This window comes from Gracilinanus agilis, chromosome 1 (assembly GCF_016433145.1).
Source record: "Gracilinanus agilis isolate LMUSP501 chromosome 1, AgileGrace, whole genome shotgun sequence".
Lineage (NCBI taxonomy): Eukaryota > Metazoa > Chordata > Mammalia > Didelphimorphia > Didelphidae > Gracilinanus > Gracilinanus agilis.
Window position 1 is genome coordinate 310,321,706 of NC_058130.1, and position 20,360 is coordinate 310,342,065.

At 36.1% G+C, this 20,360-nt stretch overlaps 1 protein-coding gene across 7 annotated transcripts in view; it reads right to left on the reverse strand.

Annotated features, from left to right (window-relative positions):
• CAST (calpastatin) overlaps positions 1 to 20,360 on the reverse strand; it is a 142,405-nt gene that overhangs the window by 16,393 nt on the left and 105,652 nt on the right. For all 7 annotated transcript variants that reach the window (XM_044662667.1, XM_044662634.1, XM_044662642.1 and 4 more), the window contains 5 exons: positions 19,001 to 19,108; positions 4,059 to 4,160; positions 3,118 to 3,201; positions 1,285 to 1,332; positions 1,040 to 1,132 (listed from right to left, as the gene is read on the reverse strand). In XM_044662667.1, coding sequence (XP_044518602.1) covers positions 1,040 to 1,132; positions 1,285 to 1,332; positions 3,118 to 3,201; positions 4,059 to 4,160; positions 19,001 to 19,108 — 435 coding nt within the window. The remainder of the gene's footprint in view (positions 1 to 1,039; positions 1,133 to 1,284; positions 1,333 to 3,117; positions 3,202 to 4,058; positions 4,161 to 19,000; positions 19,109 to 20,360) is intronic.

Consider the following 20,360-nt stretch of genomic DNA (forward strand, 5'->3'; position numbering starts at 1 on the left):
ATGAAATTGGCTTATAATTTTCGTTTTCTGTTTTTGATCTTCTTGGTTTAAGTATCAGCAACATATTTGTTTTATAAAAGAAGTTGGGCAGGCCTCCTTTACCAATTGTTCTAAATAATTTAATATTGTAATTAGATGATCTTTAAATATTTGGTAAAATTCACTTTTAAATCCATCTGGTCCTGATGCTTTATTCTTAGGAAGTTATTTAATTTCCTGTTCAATTTATTTTTCTAAAATAAATATTCTATTATTTATCTGTTAGTCTAGGAAATTTTACCATTTTAAAGTTCACTTAGAGGCACTATTTTTTGTCTGCATTATATTTTATTTTTTAAATTATTTTTCAAAAATTTATTTAGAATATTTTTCCATGGTTACATGATTCATGATTTTTCCCACCCCTCTTCCTTTGCCCCCTCCCATTGCTGACAAGCAATTCCTCTGGATTATGCATGTATCATTGTTCAAAAGCTATTTCCATATTATTCACATTTGCAATATAGTGATCATTTAAAGTCAAAATCCCCAATCACATCCCCATCAAACCACATGATCAATCATATGTTTTTCTTTTGCATTTCTGTTTCCACAGTTCTTTCTCTAGATTTGGATAGTGTTCTTTCTCATAAGTTCCTCTGGATTGTCCTGGATCACTGCACTGCTGCTAGTAGAAAAGTCTATCCCATTTGATTGTAGGTGCACTATTTTTAAACATTTGTTGGGGAATTTGGAGAGTGAGGTAACCTCCTTCTCTATTCTACCATCTGTCCATAATGCACAAAATATTTTTTAAAAAAGTTAAGAACTCCTGATTTAGAATAACAGATAATCACTGAGACAGGGCCAATGTTTTATTGTACACAATTTTTTTAAAAATGGAAGATTGCTTTTTCTCTTTTCTTAAAGGCAAATTTTTGAGTCCAAGATTATTCTCCTTGACTCAAAATTTCAAGAAGAATAGATTAAAGGTCAAATTCAAGGTCTAAGACCTCTCAACTAAAATAAGGGAATTTAAAAAAGAAGCAGAAAAACTCACTTGTGTTGTAGATATCTCTGCACAGGTTACAGGTGCTTTGGAACATGAAAACCCCTCTGACAAAGCATCTAGGATGTCATCATCACTCATAAGCTGCAGGAGTCAGACACAAACATAGGTCATTGTGACTAGCTTCAAAAGTAGTCTAATTATTTAGATGTAATTCAAAGCACAAAACAAAAATTGTGCCAACTCCTCTTATCACCACACATCCCATAATGACCCAGACAAATTAATTTACTTACTGAAGTTTTTTCACTTTGTTTTTTCTCAAGAAGTTTTCCATCTTTACCCTATAGTAAAATATGAAAGGGAGTCATTTGTACATTTCATCATGAACATGAAATTTCATAAACACTCTATTTCATATTGATATTAGTGCCCTTTAGAAAGTCAGTTAAGCATCATTATGTGCCAGGCTCTGTGCTAATAGCTGCTATACAGAAAGAGGCAAAAGACAGTCCTTATGCTCAAGGAGTTTATGATTTAAAGATGAGACAACAAGCCAATAAATAGGCTCAAATATATATAGGATAAGTAGGAACTAATTGAGTGGGAGGGCAGTAGGATTAAGAAATATTGGGAAAGGCTTCTTATAGAAAAATGAATTTTAATTTAGACTTATAGGAATCCAGAGAAGTCAAGAGGAAAAGAAGAGTAAAGGAGAGAAATTCAAGTATGGGGGAAAAGTCAGAAAAAAAATGGTAGTAGCTGAGAGATGAGTGTTTTGTTGGAATATCCAGGAGGCCAGTGTCACTGGATAAAATTGTATCAGGTGAGAAGTCAGTTTGAAAGGTAGAAGGGTCTAAATTCTGAAGGGCTTTAATGGCCAAACAGCATTTTGTATTTGGTTTTGGAGGCAAAAGGGAGCCACTGGAGTTTATTGAGTTGGGGTGTGTGTGTGTGTGTGTGTGTGTGTGTGTGTGTGTGTGTGTGTGTGTGTGTGTTTGTTTGTGTGTACATAACTGGACCTTTAGGAAATTCATTAGAAATTTTTAGAATTAGAAATTAGAAATTTGGTTTTGGAAATAGGGTCCTTTAAAAGGAAAGCAGTGATTACAGGAGACTTGGAGAATAGTACAGTGGGGAAGGAATCAGTTTACAAAAATTCTCTCTCCTTTAGTACTCTCAATTCTTAATCTCCCTTTAAATTTTGCTTGAAAGGCATTGGAGCTATATTTGGGATTCAATTAGCTCAAAGGATGAAAGGCTTGTCAACTACTGAGATTATTTCCTGGCTGCCTGAGTATAAAATGGCAGAAGGTTCAGTCTATCTTTAATGCTTCACTGGAGACCCCCAGTGGGCATATCAGAGGCATGAGAGCTGGGCTCAGTTGAATCAACTCAATGTCTTCAGTTTGTGTGTGAAGATACACACACATATATATTCATACTATATATATATATATATATATACATATACCTTGACATATCTATTTGTCTATTTATCTATTTATCTTCTTAACCCCTACTAAGTAAATCTTTTATTAATTGTTGAAAGACCTATGAGTGTTTGATTTTATTCCAATGTTGGAGCCTGAGCAAGGCTACAACATAGAATAATCCCAAATTCTCTTAGAGGCATAAAATCAAATTTGAAAAGCATTTGGAGGTTTAGAAATCATAGACCATGGAAAGGCTAGGCAACAGGGGTTAAGCCCCTTGGCCCACAGTCATAGTTAGGAAGTGTCTGAGGTCAGATTTGAACCAGGTACTCCCAACTCCAGACCTAGCTTTCTATCCACTGAGCCACCTACCTGCCTTCCACTTACAAATTGTTTTGTGTTACAATTATTTGTCTACAATAGTTATTATATCTCTAAATAATAAGTTGGTCAGGTCCATGAAGGCAGGGACAAGCTATTTAATAATTGTTTGAACAAGTACAAAGTCATTTAATTTAGTCATTGTTTTTTTTTTTTTGCTTTGTTTTAGCTTTAATTTGTGACAGTGTCTTCTGCAGATTATAGATAATCCACACCAATATCTTCATAGTCCTGGATCTACACCTAGGTGTCTGCCTGCCTTATATATAAGAATAACATATGATATAGATATAGACTAAAAAATCCATTTACCTTTGCTGCTTTTAATCTGTATTCGGGAGGCACTGTTTCCTCTTTTTCACCTACTTTTTCCCGCTTTTCTTCTTTGGATTTCTCCTGAAGGAAAGCCTCCTGTCATTATCACTGTATATATCATTTGTGCATTTTTGGGATATGTATGTATATTCATTTCCCATGAACCAAGAGCCTGGGATTTAGCTTGATGAGAATACCTTCAGGTTGTCACCTATCTCTGATCAGGATTTTGAAATCATAGGATCATGACATCACAGATTTAGCACTAGGAGAGGTCTTAGAAGCCAATGGAATCCAACCCAACTCAATTTAAAGAAGAAGAAGCTGAAGATCACTAGGGCCAAATACTGGCCCAGCCTGGGATGATACAACTCTAAAGTGTCTGAGATAGAGTTTGAACCTCAGGTCTTCCTGATCCCAAGTCCAGCACTCAGTCCTCTACACCATGTTGTTCCTCTCACAGCTACCATTTATATCCTTTGGAGATATATCCTGGGTAAGCACCAGGGCCAGAGCACTGCCACTAAGTGGCTACTAGGTCACGTCCGGAGGCACCTAATAACTACTGCTTCTTTTCTTTTAAGCTCCTGTAAGAGTGAAAATAGTCCAAATGTTCCCCAGAATAATCAGGTAAGAGAATGCTGTCCATTTAAACTTTGAACCTTTCACAAAATAAAAATGGTGGGCTTTTTTTAGGGCTACTTCCAAAGAGGGTATACAATTGGACAAGAGTGGCATGGGTTGATGGGTTGTACACTGTACTGTGGGCAGGAGTGCTCACATGAATGACCCATTGATGTAAGCTCCAAACCAAGGAATTATTAAATAGTGCTGGTAACTGTTTTTAAATAGAAAATATTAAGGCATACTTTATAAGTGATATAAAAGGGCACTTTTGAGTAGGGGAAGGGAGGGAGATGGATCTTAATCCTCATTACCTTTATTTTATCCACTGCAGGTTTTGTTTCCTCTGGTTCAATTTCCTTCTTTCCTAGACTGCCGGCTAAGGCTTCCACAGCATCATCGGACACTTGTCCCTTCTGAAAAGACATAGGAAGGAACAGTGGTTTATCACTCTTTTAAAGATGCATTTGTCCAAGACTTTTCAAGAAGACAAAGTTCATCTTGGACACAATTCATCATGTAATCTAGAAGTCTGAAATGAAAAAAATCCATGTTTTGAAACCAAAAGTTGAATTTATCAGAGGCTCTGTAATATGACACCATATTCATATTACTAGTTGGGCAACTGATGGCACGTGTTTAAAGGGCATTGGCAGGAAGACCAACTACCTCATGTTGAAACCAACCCTTAGAAAACCCCAGAGGAAAAGTAAATTGAAATTTGAAACCACTGGCAGAGAAATATATTAGGGGAAAAGGGAAAAGAGAGCATAGGATTCAGATAACTCCTAAGTCTGTCCTGACAAAGACTAACTACAAATTATCCAAAACCTAAAAGATTATTTCCCCAAACCATCAAAATATAGACATCACCCTTATTCCAGGAAAAAAAATCTTCACCCTTTTCCCCCAAAATGGAAAAATAGCTTGGTAGAATGGATAGAGTAGTGGCTTTAGAGTCAGGAACCCCAGTTCAGACATACAATATACTAGCTGTGAGAGACTAAACAAGTCACTTAGCTTCTCCAGGCCTCAGTTCCCTCATCTGTCAAATGATGATGACCTTGATGACCTTAATGACCCTTCCAAGGCTATAGCTCTGATCCCTTGATGTAGCCACTATTATCAGCCACTTCATGCTCTGTTCCTCCCCAAAGAATTCCATATAATAATGACATGGTATATATTAAATTTTTAATGATCTCAGACACAAAAGAAATGGTACAAACCTCTATTATCATTTGGTGGTCTGACACTGAAATGGAAATTAAGAGGTTGCCCAAATCACTTTCCCCGGTGAATAGTTTCTGATAACTCCTAGAATCAAAGGAGTGTAGGCTAAGGACTGGAACCTTAGATGTCATCTAGTCCAAATCTCTAGTTTTACAGATGATGATCCTGAAGCCCAAAGTGTTTAATTATCTGTCTTGACCAGCCTCACATGAGGAGCAAGGTGTAGAGATAGATCTTGACCCTAAGTCTTCTGACTACAAATCCAACATCCTTTTTGTTACATCAGACAGTATTATAAATATACACAATCTATAAACTATAAATATGCATCAATTTACACATAATTTCAATTGCTGTTTGCTTCTTTCTTTATTCATACTTTACTCCCATCTACCCCAAAGTTAAATTACTGAAACTTTGGTCTTGTCCACAGTGGTTCCCAAAGCTATTGTCAACTTGAGACTTCATGGTCTTTTGGTAAAAGGGAGCTGGAGTTTGGTCCTAGAATAGGAAGCAGCCTACGGACCTTTACAAGCCTGGCTAAAGCTAGATCTTTTTATATAATGTTTCCCATAGTCACTATCAGGGCTAGAACTTAGGTCTTTCTTCGAAAATACCTTATTCTCCTTCTTATGCAAAGGAGCCACATAAAATTTTCACAAAGTATGACCCTAGCTCGTGAATTCTCTCTTGTTTCTATTTTTCCCATTTTCTACCCTTGCCTTCTAATCTTTTCCTGCCTCCAGCATGCAATACAATCAATGTAAACAGAAGAATGTGGTTCAAATTTCAGCTCTGTCACACTATATGACCTTGGACAAGCCACTTAAAATTTCTAGGTCTTAGTTTCCTCAGCTGTAAACTGAGAAGCCTGGACTGGATGAGATTAAGTCATTTCCCCCCCTAGCTATAAATCTTATTATTCACCTGATCTTTACTCCCTAATTATTAATCAATCCATCAATCAACACATATTTGCTATTTACCTGCTATCTACCAGGAGCTGGGTTCCAAGCATAAAGAATGAAGTAAGACCCACTCACAAGAAACTTCTTCCTAGCTCCCAGGGACCTAAGTCCAAGAATCATTAACTTTTATAGCAGTATAACTAATAATAATGATGATGATATCCTTTGCAGTTACTTAATACTTTTGGCTATCCTTATAACAATCTAGTGTTGGCAAAGGATTGCAAAGGATGCAGGGAATTAATGTTAGTATTAGAAGAGGTAAGGAAAAATAGAAGCCATTCTTTCTGCTTACTAAAAGATTCCATAAAGCTTACAGCCTCACTATTCACATTATCTTTCTTCTTGGCTACTGTTCAGATAAGGAGGGAACCAAATTCCCCCCATAGCCTTAGCATTCAATATTCAGCAGCAGGTTCTGTTATGAACTGGAACAATGAATTTAGGAGTCAAGGGGTGAGTTTGGATGCTGTATAAATGGAGATTTTGAACCTTGGACTTCATCCCCCGTAAGTCCTTAGTTTTCCCCAAATTCCCTTTAATCTCTCCTATGTCTACACATTTGCGTGGTCACGTTATTGTTTTATAGTTGGCTCTAACTCCTCCACTTTTTTTTTTTTGGTTCCTGGGAGCAAGCTGGTTAGTACGTTTTAGTTAGTCTCTTTTATTAGTTTATTATTAATAAAACATTTATAAATATAATATTTAATATTTTGCATGTCAGTTTTAATCTCTACAATGCCATGGGTATGGATCTATTGTCTTGCCTTCTCACCCTCTGACTGCCTAATTCCTGCTTCTCTTCCTGGTCTTGATGCACTCAGATTGTGGGTATCCTTAGCTATTGCACTCAGAGCTATTGCTGTTATGCTGGCCTGTGTCTTAAGAAGCAGAGCCAGAGTTTTCTGGAAGGGCTTTTAAACCATAGTAAAGCTGTCCCTGACTGTGGCATGATATATAGACTTTGGAGTCAGCTCCAGCAACATAAGACTAAGTGTGGAGGGAACAAACATAATAAAGACTCTGCCAAGGGGCAGTCAATCAGTTTAAATAATATATAGGACATTGAGGGTGGAGCTCAAGATGGCAGAGAAGGTGCACAGACCCACCTGATCTCTACCAAATTACCATCTGAAAAGCTATAATGCCTCAAAATGAATTTTGAAGCAGCATAATCCACAAAAATGTGGAGTAAAATAATTTTCCAGCCCAAACCAACTTAGAGGGTTGGCACAAAATATCTAGTGCCCCAAGGTGGAAGTGGGGTACAGCATGCCAAGGCAGACCCTGATGTGACAACACACTTTGGGCAGGGCTTCCTGAGCTCTCAGCCACAGACAGTAAGGAAGGGTTGGATAACTGCTCAGAAGGAGATAAAGAGGTTCCCTAGGCTAGCTCCAGGAACAAGACTTATTGCATTGCCAGTATGCAGATGTAGGTAGTAGTCCTGAGGCAAGCTCTCACAATCAGGAAGAACACTGGCACACAGAAGTGCTTGTGGCCACAAGGAACAGGGAACCACAGCCAAAGTTCCAAGAAAAGAATGATTTTAGTTATTCAGAGACCAGAGCACAGGCCAGGATAGTATTAAATACACCTCTCCTTACATCATACCACCTTCAAAGAACTTAAAGTAGATTGATCCCCAGAGTCAGCTCTGAAGGCAACTGCACAAAGAATCTGAAACTTCCAAGCAAAAGTAAACGTAATTTTGGGGGGGAAAATGAGTATTCAATGAAATAGAAGACTTTCAACATTCCTGATGAAAGGACCAGAACTGAATGGAAAATCTGATTCTCAAATAAGATTCAACAGAAGCATATAAAGGTAAACAGAAGAGAAATCAAAAGATATTCAATGAGGTTAAACCAATGACATACCTACATGGGATAATTCTTATAATTTCTAAGAACTTTATCATTATTAGGGCAGTGCGAAGGAGTATACACAGATAGAGGACAAGGGCGTAAGTTGAATATGATGGGGTGATATTAAAAAAATAAAATGAAGGCAGGAGAAAGTGGAATGCATTTGCAGATTGGGGAAGGGAAAAATAGGAAGGGGTCAATTATTGCACATAAAAGAGGTATGAAAGAGCTTTTACAGTGGAGGGGAAGACGGGAGAGGTAGGGAGAGGAGCATGTGAACCTTACTCTCAAGCAGAATTGGCTCAATGAGTGAGGAACATACACAATCAGTTGGTAGAAAAATCAATATTATCCTTCAAGAAAGTAGGAGGGGAAGGGGATAAGTAATTGGGGGTGGAGGCCAGAAACTAAAGGGGAGGAAAGTATAGAGATTAATTCACCATAATCATAATAGTGCAAATTTTTTTTAAAGTCCCTCTAATAAAGTTCTCATTTCTCACATACATAGAGAAATGACTTGAATATATAAGAATGCATGTTGAGGGAGTTGTTAACTGATTCTGGAGAGCAATTTGGACCTATGCTGAAAGGACTACAAAATAGTACACACCATTTGACCCATTACTAGTTTTGTATCCCAAAGATAAAAACACAAAATGTACAAAAACATGTAAAAAAGCTATTTTTGCGGTAGAAAGAATTAGAAAGATCCACATCAATTGGGGGGTGGTTGAATAAGTAATAGTATATGATTGTAATGGAAAGTTATTGTGCTGTATGAAATGATGAGCAGGAGGAGCTCAGAAAAAATTGGGAAGTCTTATACTAACTGAAGCATAGTGAAATAAGCAGAACTCGAAGAGCACTGTACATAGTGACAGGAATACTGTACAAGGAACAACTGTGAATAATAACTTTGCTGTTCTCAGCAATACAATGATCTAAAACTACTGTAAAGGGCTCATGATAAAAATGTCATGTGCCTCTAGAGAAAGAATTGATGCAGTCTGAATTCAGACCTTGGCAAACTTTTTTTCTTTTTCTTAATTTTTTTGTTTGAGTTGCCTGCCAAAAAGGAATTAATATGGAAAAATGTTGTTTTACATGATTGCACATGTAAAATCTATGTGAGATTCCTTATCATATCTATAGGGGGTGGTAGGAAGAGAAAGAGGGAAGGAGAGAATTCAAGACTCAATATTTTTTTAAATAGAGGAAACATTTTACCTGTAATCAGGGAAAAATTAAATTAAAATTTTAAATATAGTGAAAAAATAATATATAGGGCATTGAAGCAACTAGGTGGCTCAGTGGATAGGGAGTCAGGACTAGGGACTGGAGGTCTTGAGCTCAGATGTGATCTCAGGTACTTCTTACGTATATGACCCTGGACAAATCACTTAAACCCAACTGCCTTGCTCTTCCTGCTCTTCTGCCTTGGAACTGATACTTAGTATTGATTCTAAGACAGAAGGCAAGAGTTATTGGGAAAAAAGATATAGATAGATAGATAGATAGATAGATAGATAGATAGATAGATAGATAGACAGACAGACACACATAGAGGATATTTATTTCATACTTAACTGAATTAAGATGCAGTTTTTTTTTCAAGTGCTAACAGATGCTGGCAGGATAACTAGATTAGGTTCATGATCACATGTTCACAAATTACATATGAATTGACAATCCTAGGACCTTCCTTTTTGAGTATCTTCTACAATTTCTCTGGGAAAGAATTTCCTCATTGGTAAAATGGGCATGATAATGTTTTTAATAATACCTACTTCATGTGATTGTTAGGCACAAAGAACTTTGCAAAACTTGAAATATTATAAAAATGGGTGACACTTTGTTTCACATATTTTCTTGGTTTTCTCCAAAACCAGCTAAACTGATTGAGCCTGTTCATTCTGCAGCCTTTAGTGTGCTTTAAAATTGTTAGGTAGGGCTAAATTTATGATTAATAAAAGGCATTTTGTTGTTAACTAACAGAAATGGAAAGTTAAAAAAACGAATGAAGGACAAACCAGTCATTGTATGTGTGTATACATGCGCAGAGTTTGTTTTATAGTTACAAAAGCTTAAAAAAGACTTTTGAGACATATAAGCAGATATCTCATACACATGCAACATGTATGATTTTTTTCTATCAAATAATTAATCTCGCTATAGCTCCTAAAAAAGATAGTAGTTACTTCAGTCATGGGTTAAAGTTAAAGATCAAACCACATGAAGACCAAAAGGAGAAAAAGTGGAAAGGTATCTGTTTTAAATTGTTTTAGGCTACTTCCCTTTGTGAAAAATAATTCCCATAGTTTGACTGCCAGTCACTATGTTTTGAAACTAGAAAATGAAAACTTTGAATTGTTTGGGGAACAACAAATAGTGAAAGAAAGAGAAAGAGAATAGGACAACACTGAAGACCCCTTTCTTTAAGGGACAAAAGAATAGAAAAAAGTTTGCAAAGGTTTGACAAATGATAGTCTTTTTGGGGAGAGTGTTCAGTCATTTCAGACTCTTTGTGACCCCCATCTATAGTTTTCTTGTGAAAGATACCAGAGGGGTTTGCCTTTTCCTTCTCCAGTTCATCTTACAGATGGAGAATTGAGGCAAACATGGTTTAAGTAAATTGTCCAGGGTCATGTTGCTAGTAATAGACCAAGGCTAGATTTGAACTCGGAAAAATGAATCTTCCTGACTTCAGACTCCATAGTCTATCCACTGTGCCTCCTAGTTGCCTTGATAAGTTTTGGTAATTAGATAAAACTATCCTCAACTCAAGGAGTACATCATTTTGTTAAAGCCCATCAAATAGAATAACGATAAGCTCACAACTATTTAAAAGACCTTAGAGACCACCTATTCTATCCCCTTCATTTTATAGGTAAGGAAACTGAAGGTCAGAGAAGTTAATTAACTTGTCCAAAATCAAAAAGGATATATATGGTGGAAATGGGATCTGAAAGTGGAGTTTCTTTGCTCCAAACCAAGTGATCTTTGTCATGTGGCAGATTTGTAGGTATCTAAGATTTTCATTAACTTGCATCAAGTCAACAAGCATTTATTAAGTGCCTACTGTGAGCAAGACACCATGCTAAGCATTGAGTATAAAAAACATAAAAAGAAAAAAATACCCTCAAGAATCTTAAAGTCTAACGGGAAGGAAAAAATGCAAATAATTATGTATCAATAATATTTACACAGAATAAATTGAGATAGTTAGCAGAAATTTTTTAACCATTTCAGTTGTGTCTGACTCTTTGTGACCCCATTTGGAGTTTTCTTGGCAAAGATGCTGGAGTGGTTTTCCATTTCCTTCTCCAGCTCATTTTAAAGATGAGGAAACTGAGGCAAACAGGGTTAAGTGACTTGCCCAGGGTCACACAGGTATTGTCTAACGCCAGATTTAAATTCTGGTCTTCCTGACTCCAGAACTTCACCACTGAGCTGCCCTAATTTGACAAAAGAAAGCCACTAATTAAAGAAAACTAGGAAAGGCTTGTTGAAGAAGAGGAGATTTTAACTTGATGAGAAGAGGAGATTTAACTTAAACTTGATGAAAGCAATAAGCAGAATTGAAAAAGTAGAGTTTTAGGCATGGGAGAAATCCAGGATTCTGGAAATGCCTGGAGCAGGCAGATGGACCATGTTAGGAGAGTTAGCGGAAGAAGATAAGTGTCACCGGATCTCAATGGACATGGCAAGGAGTAAGGTGAAAATAGTCTCCCAATTTTGAATGGCTTGATTTTTTTTACATTTGACTTGGTTCCTTATAAATTTGGTAAATTAGACCTTTGTCATAGATTTTTTTAATGAAATGTTCCCCAGTTTGTTGCTTCCCTTCTAATTTTGGTTGCATTGGTTTTGTTTGTAAAATTTTTTTAATTAATATAATTGAAATTCATTTTATATCTTAAAATGTTCTTTGTCTCTTGCTTGGTCTTAAATTCTTTCCTTTCCCATAGATCAGACAGGTATACTATTCTATGTTCACCTAATTTACTTATGATTTCCCTCTTTACATTTACCCATTTTGAATTTATCTTGGTATAGGGTATAAGATGTTGATCTAAACCTAATTTTTCCCATACTATTTTCCAATTTTCCCAGCAGTTTTTGTCAAATAGTGAGTTCTTGGCCCAAAAACTGGGATCTTTGGGTTTATCGAACACTATCTTGCTGAGATCATTTATCCTAAGTCTGTTCCATTGATCCACCCTTCTCTCTCTTAGCCAGTACCATATTGTTTTGATGACCGCTGCTTTAGAGTACAGTTTAAGGTCTGGTACTGCAAGGCCCCCATCCTTCACATTTTTTTCCATTAGAGTTCCCTTGATGTTCTTGATCTCTCATTCTTCCAGATGAACTTTACTATAATTTTTTCTAATTCTATAAAAACATTTTTTTTTGTAGTTTGATAGGTACAGCATTGAATGAGTAAATTAATTTAGGTAGGATTGTCATTTTTATTATATTAGCTCATCCTACCCACAAGCAATTAATGTTTTCCCAGTTGTTTAGATCTAGTTTTATGTTCGTGAAAAGTATTTTGTAGTTATGTTCATGTAATTTCTGAGTTTGTTTTAGCAAATGGATTCCCAAATATTTTATATATTCTAGGGTAATTTTAAATGGAATTTCTCTTTTTAACTCTTGCTACTGAGTTTTACTGGAAATATATAGAAATGCTTCTTAATTAATGTGGGTTTATTTTGTACCCTGCAACTGTGTTAAACTTATTAATTATTTCCACTATCTTTTTAGTTGATTTTCAAGGATTCTATAGGTATACCATCATATCAAATACAATATGATCCTCACTGCCTATTTTGAACCATTCAATTTCTTTTTCTTCTCTAATTGCTACTGCTAGTATTTCTAGTACAATATTAAGTAATAGTGGTGATAATGGGTGTCCTTGCTTCACTTCTAATCTTATTGAGTATTCTTCTAATTTATCCCCATTGCAGATGATACTTGCTGATGGTTTAAAATAAATACTGCTTATTATTTTGAATAAAGGCCCGCTTATTCCTATACTTCCTAGTGTTTCCAATAGCAGTGGGTATTTTTGTCAAAGCCTTTTGTCAAAGGCTTTTAATGCATCTATTGAGATAATTATGTGATTTCCATTAGTTTTGTTGTTGATTTGGTCAATTAGGCAGAGGGTTTTCCTAATATTTCCTAATAATACCAGTCTTGCATTTCTGGTATAAATTCTACCTAGTCCTAGTGAATAATCCTTATGATAACTTGTGTTACTCTTTTTGATAGTATTTTATTTAAGATTTTTGCATCTAAGTTCATTAAGGAGATTGGTCTATAGCAGTGATTCCCAAAGTGGGCGCCACTGCCCCCGGTGGGTGCTGCAGCGGTCCAGTGGGTGGTGATGGCCACAAGTGCATTTTGGACTGTAGATTCAGTGAGGTAACCAATTTATTACCAAAAAAAATATAAACCAGTTGCAAATAATCAATCACAGTGATTTAAGATTACTGCTGACGAAAATAGAGCCAAAGATTACTAAATTGGTAGCAGCACACCAGGTTCATCCTTCTCATTAAGATGACTTTGAATGTTTTAACTTTTTTTGTATTACATTCTATTCTGAGTTCAATAAATAGTTTCATAATTTCAAAGTTCAATGTTTCTAATTTACACCTTTCTTTACTATTTTTACTAAAAAGGTAGAAACATTAATACATACATCTTTCCTATTAATTGCTACTAAAATTAAAAAAAATTAATTTCCAGGGGGTGCTAAGTAATATTTTTTCTGGAAAGGGGGCGGTAGGCCAAAAAAGTTTGAGAACTACTGGTCTAGAGCTTTCTTTCTCTGTTTTTGGTCTTCCTGGTTTGGGAATCAGTATCATATTTGTGCTGTAAAAAGAATTTGGTAAGACTCCTTCTTTGCTTATTTTGTCAAGTAGTTTGTAGAGTATTGGGATTAGTTGCTCTAAAGGTTTGAAAGAATTAATTTGTGAATCCATCTGGCCTTAGGGATTTTTTCTTAGAGAGTTCCTTGATGGCTCGTTCAATCTCTTTTTCTGATATGGGATTACTTAATAATTCTTTTTCTTCTCTTGTTAAGTTAGGAAATTTATATTTTTGTAAATATTCATCAATTTCACCTAGGTTGTCATATTTATTGTCACATAATTGGGCAAAATAACTCTTAATAACTGCCTTAATTTCCTTTTCATTAGAGGTGAGATCACCCTTTTCATTCATCATATTATTAATTTGATTCTTTTCTTTCTTTAAAATTAGATTAACTAATACTTTATTTTATTTGTTTTTCCAAAACTCCAGATCCTAGTCTTATTTATTAGTTCAATAGCTTTTTTACTTTCAATTTTATTAATTTCTCTTTTGATTATTAGGATTTCCAACTTGGTCTTTATCTAAGAATTTTTAATTTGTTCTTTTTTTTAGTTTTTTAGTTGTATGCCCCAATTCATTGATCTATTTCTCTTTTTTGTTGATATAGAAACTCAGGGATATAAATTTTCTCCTGAGTGATGCTTTGGCTTTCTCCCATAAATTTTGATATGTTGTCTCCTCAATTAAATCAATAATTGTTTCTATGATTTGTTCTTTAACCCATCAGTTTAGGACAGGAGTCAGCAACGTATGGCTCTTGAGCCACATCTGGCTCTTTTGAAGGCCAAATATGGCTCTTTCTGTAGGAGCCATAAAGTCAGTTTTTTTCAGGCACTGTTACAGGAGCGCTCACTGTTACAGGAGCGCGCACTGTGAGCACTGTATGGCTTTCACGAAATTACATTTTAAAAAATATGGCGTTTATGGCTCTCACGGCCAAAAAGGTTGCTGACTCCTGGTTTAGGAGGATTACATTATTTAATTTCCAATTAATTTTTAATTTGCCTCTCCATGAACCCTTACTAATTATAATTTCTATCACATTATGATCTGAAAAGTTGCATTGAAATAACTTCTTTAAAAGAAATATGGGCTACAGACTCAAAATTCTAAAGAAAGAAACAGATACAATAAACTATAAAAAGATTTTGTTAGCACATATACAGCACATGTGTATACTTAAAAAATATTTGCTACAACAATACAATGATCCAGAACAAATCTGAGGCACTTATGAAAAAGAATACTGTCCACTTCCAGATAAAGAACTATTGGAGTAAGAATGCAGATGGAAGCAGATGATTTATCACTTGTTTACTTGGGTATATGTTTTAGGGTTTTGGTTTTATAATATTATTCACTTATAATAATGAATACTGTGGAAATATGTTTTGCATGATAACACAGGTATAATCCAGATTGAATTGCTTGCCAGTTCCAGGATGGAAGATAGAAAAAGGAAGGGAGACAATTTGGATTATATAACTTTGGAAAACTCATGTGGAAATATAAAAAAATTGTTTAAATTAAATTAAAAAATACTTGCCACAAACATTATAAACTACAAGAAGAAAAATTGAGTTCCTGTGATTTTAACACTTTTTGAACCTATCCCCTTTTTTCTACTAACCCAACCATCACCCTAGTTTAGTTTCTTGTACACAGCTGTCTCCAAACTGCCTCAAGTGGTTTCCCACACATGTTTCATGTATTGTCCTTAGATCTGCTACAGTTATTTTCCTAAAGTTTATGGCTGAAAATGTCACTCCCCTGCTCAAGACACTTCAGTGGCTCCAAATTATTACTAATTCGACATGTACAACCCTTTACAATCAGACTCCAATATACTTTCTCCTCCTTCTAATATTCCTCTTCTTCCGTATTCTATAATCCAAGTCATGCTGTTTCTCACGTGAGAAAAATGTCACATAAAAAAGAAAGAGAAAAGGGAAGGGCAGAGGCTAGGCAGCACATGAGAGTGATGAAGATCAGAGGAATACAGCAGAATAGGAAAGGAATGTCCACCCTCCTTAGATGGAGGATCTGGGAGGAACAAGGGGCTCCAGGGACACAGGATACTTAAGAGGTTTGAGTGACCTAAGTCTTGAAAGCTGTATCAGAAACTTACTACTCTTTACTATGGGTAAGTAACTTAAATTCTTACTGGATCCTCACTTCCCTCTTCTCAAAAATAAATATAGTAATACAAGCCCAGGACTTTTTTGAGAAAAGAGCTGTGAAAACCTTAAAGGGCTACTGAAATTCAATTTTTTAAATACTTCCTATATGTCTCAGTTTTCACATTTTGAAAGATGACTTTTTAGTGGCTAAGGATGCTTCCAATTCTAAATCTCATGGCTTTTTAAGTGATTTCAGGGGACATTTCTTTGCAATATAAATCATACTTTTTCCTCTCATGGGAACCAGTTATAACAGTTCTGGAGAGCAAATGGAGACGCTTCTGATTACTTTTCAATGATTCATAAAACTTCCTGAAAAGGCATTAAGCCATGAAGACTTCTCTGGTAAAAGTAACTTCCTGTCCCTGATCCATTCTGCTTCCTCCCTCCTCACTTAGACTTCAAGAACACTTACTTAATGCTGACCTTTCCAAACATATTTTTCTGCCAATTGTCTCATGTTATTCATATAACCACTTGTGAAACAGACAGGAGTAAGAGTACTATTTCTCATCCTTATTTTACATATTAAAATTCTGGATAATGGTGAGACTAGAATCAGGTATTAACTTAACAAGCCTATGCTTGTAGTCAGTCTATATAGTAAAGTATATCTGGTGTAGTAGTAGAGTCAATCCAGTGATTGGCTTTTTCCCCTTATAATCCATTCTATCAAACTGCTTCTATTATTCACTTTTTTTTTGTTGTACCAATGTTAAAGATCAAACTGAAAGAGGGGATATAATCCAGAAATTGTACTTCCCACTACCTGCTATCTGGCATAGACAGATTGGCAGTAGAGGCACAGAAATCTTGGGATCTGGGGCCTCTGCTCCTCTGGGAAGACAATGAGATTTTTGGTGATGGGGATACTACAGCATCTCTTTAACTACTTCTCAATATGGCACTGAGGACAACTACTGGTTTTCAGAATGCATTTCCTTTTAATTGAATTAAACTTAAGAGTAAATATTTTTTATTCATAATGGTAAGATGGAAACATAGTGTAGTGAACATAACTCTGTCTTGGGAATCAGATGTGATTGCTTTTTTTTTTAAACCCTTAACTTCTGTGTATTGGCTCCTTGGTGGAAGAGTGGTAAGGATGGGCAAATGGGGGTCAAGTGACTTGCCCAGCGTCACACAGCTGGGAAGTGTCGGAGGCCAGATTTGAACCTAGGACCTCCCGTCTCTAGGCCTGACTCTCAATCCACTGAGCTACCCAGCTGGTCCCTCAGATGTGGTTTCAAGTCCAGAGTTTGCCAAATAATTAAGCTATATGTCAAGTTACTTCAGGATAAGTTGCTTTCCAGCTTGGATCACATTTTCCCCATTTGTCGAATAAGGAAATATATAAAACTGTAAAATCTTAGAATTGGTATGGACCTTCAAGATCAATCTGCCTTTATCTGGCAGAAGAAGAAACAGAGAAGCATGGAGATAAAACTTATTCAAGATCTCCCACCCAGTTATGACCAAAACTGGAACAAGAACTGAGATCTCCTAGCTACTGACCATTTCCCATTTTTACTATATAATGCTGCATCTCTAAGGTTCATTCTAATATTGTTTTTAAATATTTTGGCTAGTCAAGTATTTTAAACAAAGAGTTACAGCACATGGGCACCTCAACACACACACACATACACACACACACACACACACACACACACACACACACACACACACACAAATTACCAATTTACCAACTTACCAAAGCACTACTTTGGAAGGAGTTCTGAACACTGAAGCAAGAAGACCTGGGTGATCTTATCTTCTTAACTGTGTGATCTTAGACGAACCACTTCACCTTTTCTGAACTTTAGCTCTACTAGGGTGTCTAAAGGTCACTGTTATGAACATTATTATTGTACTGTAGATATGCAGAAATACAGTGAATGAAATGCCAGATAGCCACAAGGGACAAAATTGTAGAGTAGAAAAGATATTGGATTTAGGATCAGAAGACCTGACTTGGGGGCAGCTGGGTGGCTAAGTGGATAGAGAGGGAGCCAGGCCTAGAGAAAGGAGGTCCTAGGTTCAAAGCTGGCCCAGACCTTCCTAGTTGTGTGCCCCTGGGCAAGTCACTTAACCCCCAATTGCCTCACCCTTACCACTCTTCTGTCTTAGAACCAATACACAGTAAGGATTTTTAAAAAAAAAGAAAAAAAGAAGACCTGACTTGGTCTTTGCTCTTTCACTTATGGGCTACATGACTTTACGGAAATGATCTTCTTTAAGCCTAAACTTCATTTTCTATAAAATGAGGATTCTCATTCTATTTCATTCAGCAAACATTTATTAAGTAATTATGATGTCAAGTGGATAAAGAGCCAGGCTTGGAGTCAGGAAGACCCGAATTTAAAAAGGATTTTAGATACTATATAGTTGTGTGACCCTCGACAAGTCAGTTAACCTCTTTTTGCCTCAGTTTCTTCATTTGTAAAATGGAAATAATAAAAACACTTTCCACCCAGGGTTGTTGTTAAGGTCAGATGTGGTAATAATTATGAAGTACTTGGTACAGTTTCTGCCACATAGCAAGCACTAAATATGTTATATCTTTATTATCCTGATTGTTGTTTACACTATCTACTTTTGAAGGTTGTGGTAAGAATTAAACAAGAATGAAACTAAATGGAAAGTGCTTTGTAGTTCTGACCCATTCATAAATAATAATGGTGTGAATGTGACAAAACTGTCAACATTTCTCTCCAAATTTAAAATGCCCAACTCCCCCATTTTTCTTCCTTACATTACCTTCTATTGGTCCTTATATCAATAGGTTAAGAAGTGATGCAGAATAGTAAGGAAAGCAAAACATATCAAAGATCCTTTTAAAGGTATTTCCTTGGCGTTCACTTGAAATTTCTCTGAACCAAACCTCTGCCTGTTTTCAAGATTAAGGTGTAGATTTATAAATATGCTTCTCAGTCCCTGATTACATGGCAAACACATTTCTGATCTTCTTTTCATTGAACTCTTCCAATTAGGAATTGAAGGACAGCATTACTAGCTTACTTTTAACCTCAGCATAAAGGAAGTGTAGACTTCCCTTAGTTTAGACAAGACTTCAAACAGCAAAACAATGCAAGGTTGCCAAACAGTGACATGCACTTACCTCAACAACATTTTTTTTTGAAGGAGGAGGTGGCAAAGACCCGAGTCCTCTGTCGGAAAGTAGTATATTTAGATCTTCTACACCTTGGTTGGAATAGTGAGGATACATCTGTAATGAGAATAAGAGGAAAAGCAAATGTTTACAAATCATGGTAGCATGGTGGAAAAAAAAACCCATTCAATCAGAAGAACCTGTCTAGGTTCTGCCATTACTACACCTGTGACCTCAGGTAAGTCTTGTCCCTCCTCCTAGCCTTAGTTTCTTCATCTGTGTGTAAAACGAAGGGGCTAGATGAGATGATTCTCAAGACCTTCCCAGTTCTCAATCAATGATCCTATTTTCTGTGAAGTGTCTTTAAAGAATTGTTTTGAGGATAAGAGGAATTAAGAAAGGTATTTCAATGGACACTTTGCCAAACAATGGATGGGAACAAAGCTTCATAATTGCTCAATATAAGTCAGCATCCTGATATGGCAGCAACAATAAACAAACCAAAAGAATGAATTGGGCTGCATTAAGAAGAATCTAGTTTCAAGGAACAAGATGGAGATCATCCCTACATAATCTACCTTGGTCAGACCACTCATGGGTTCATTTTTGGGGCCACAGTTTAGAAGGACATTAATCAATCAGAGAATATCCAGAGGAAGCAACTAAGATGGTGAAGGGTCTGGAGTTCATACTGTAGAAGACTGGCTTAAGGACATGAGCCTGGAAAAGAGAAGATTTCACAGTTCCAAATGGGGTCATGAAGAGTTGGACACAACTGAAATGATGGAACAATGACTACAACAAGCTGTTTTTGACTATCTTAAGAGCTGTCATGCTTGTAAAGGCAGAACAAGAAAGCAATGGAGAAAAATTATAAAGAGGTGCCTTGAGTCTGGATGTCAAGAAAAACTCCCTGAGAATAAGAGTTGTCCCAAAGTAGAATGGAGTGACTCAGGAGGACTTTTTTTCAAGTCTTCAAGCAAAGGCAAGATGACTATTTCTGGAATAGGTTGGAGTACAAAGATTCATTCCTTTTGGAATAAGAGTTGGACTAAAATTCTGTGATTCTGTAACATGTGGAAAAACATGAAAAAGACATTAGAGATAATGGTTTTCATTGGCTTATGGTAACAATTGATGATAATATTTCCTTTTCCCTTAGGAAGCCAGAAAACATTTTTCATTACCTATTATTTTCTATACATTTGTTTTTTTCAACCTACAAATGCCAAGTTATCATTGCTATCCTATCCTATTCTGCCCCTCTTTACAAGAACCAAGTACCATTTCTCTGGGCCATTGTTTTAATGTTTTCTGAAAAACCCCTAATCTGCCCAAATAGCTACCAAAGGGCCACAGAGTGATTTAG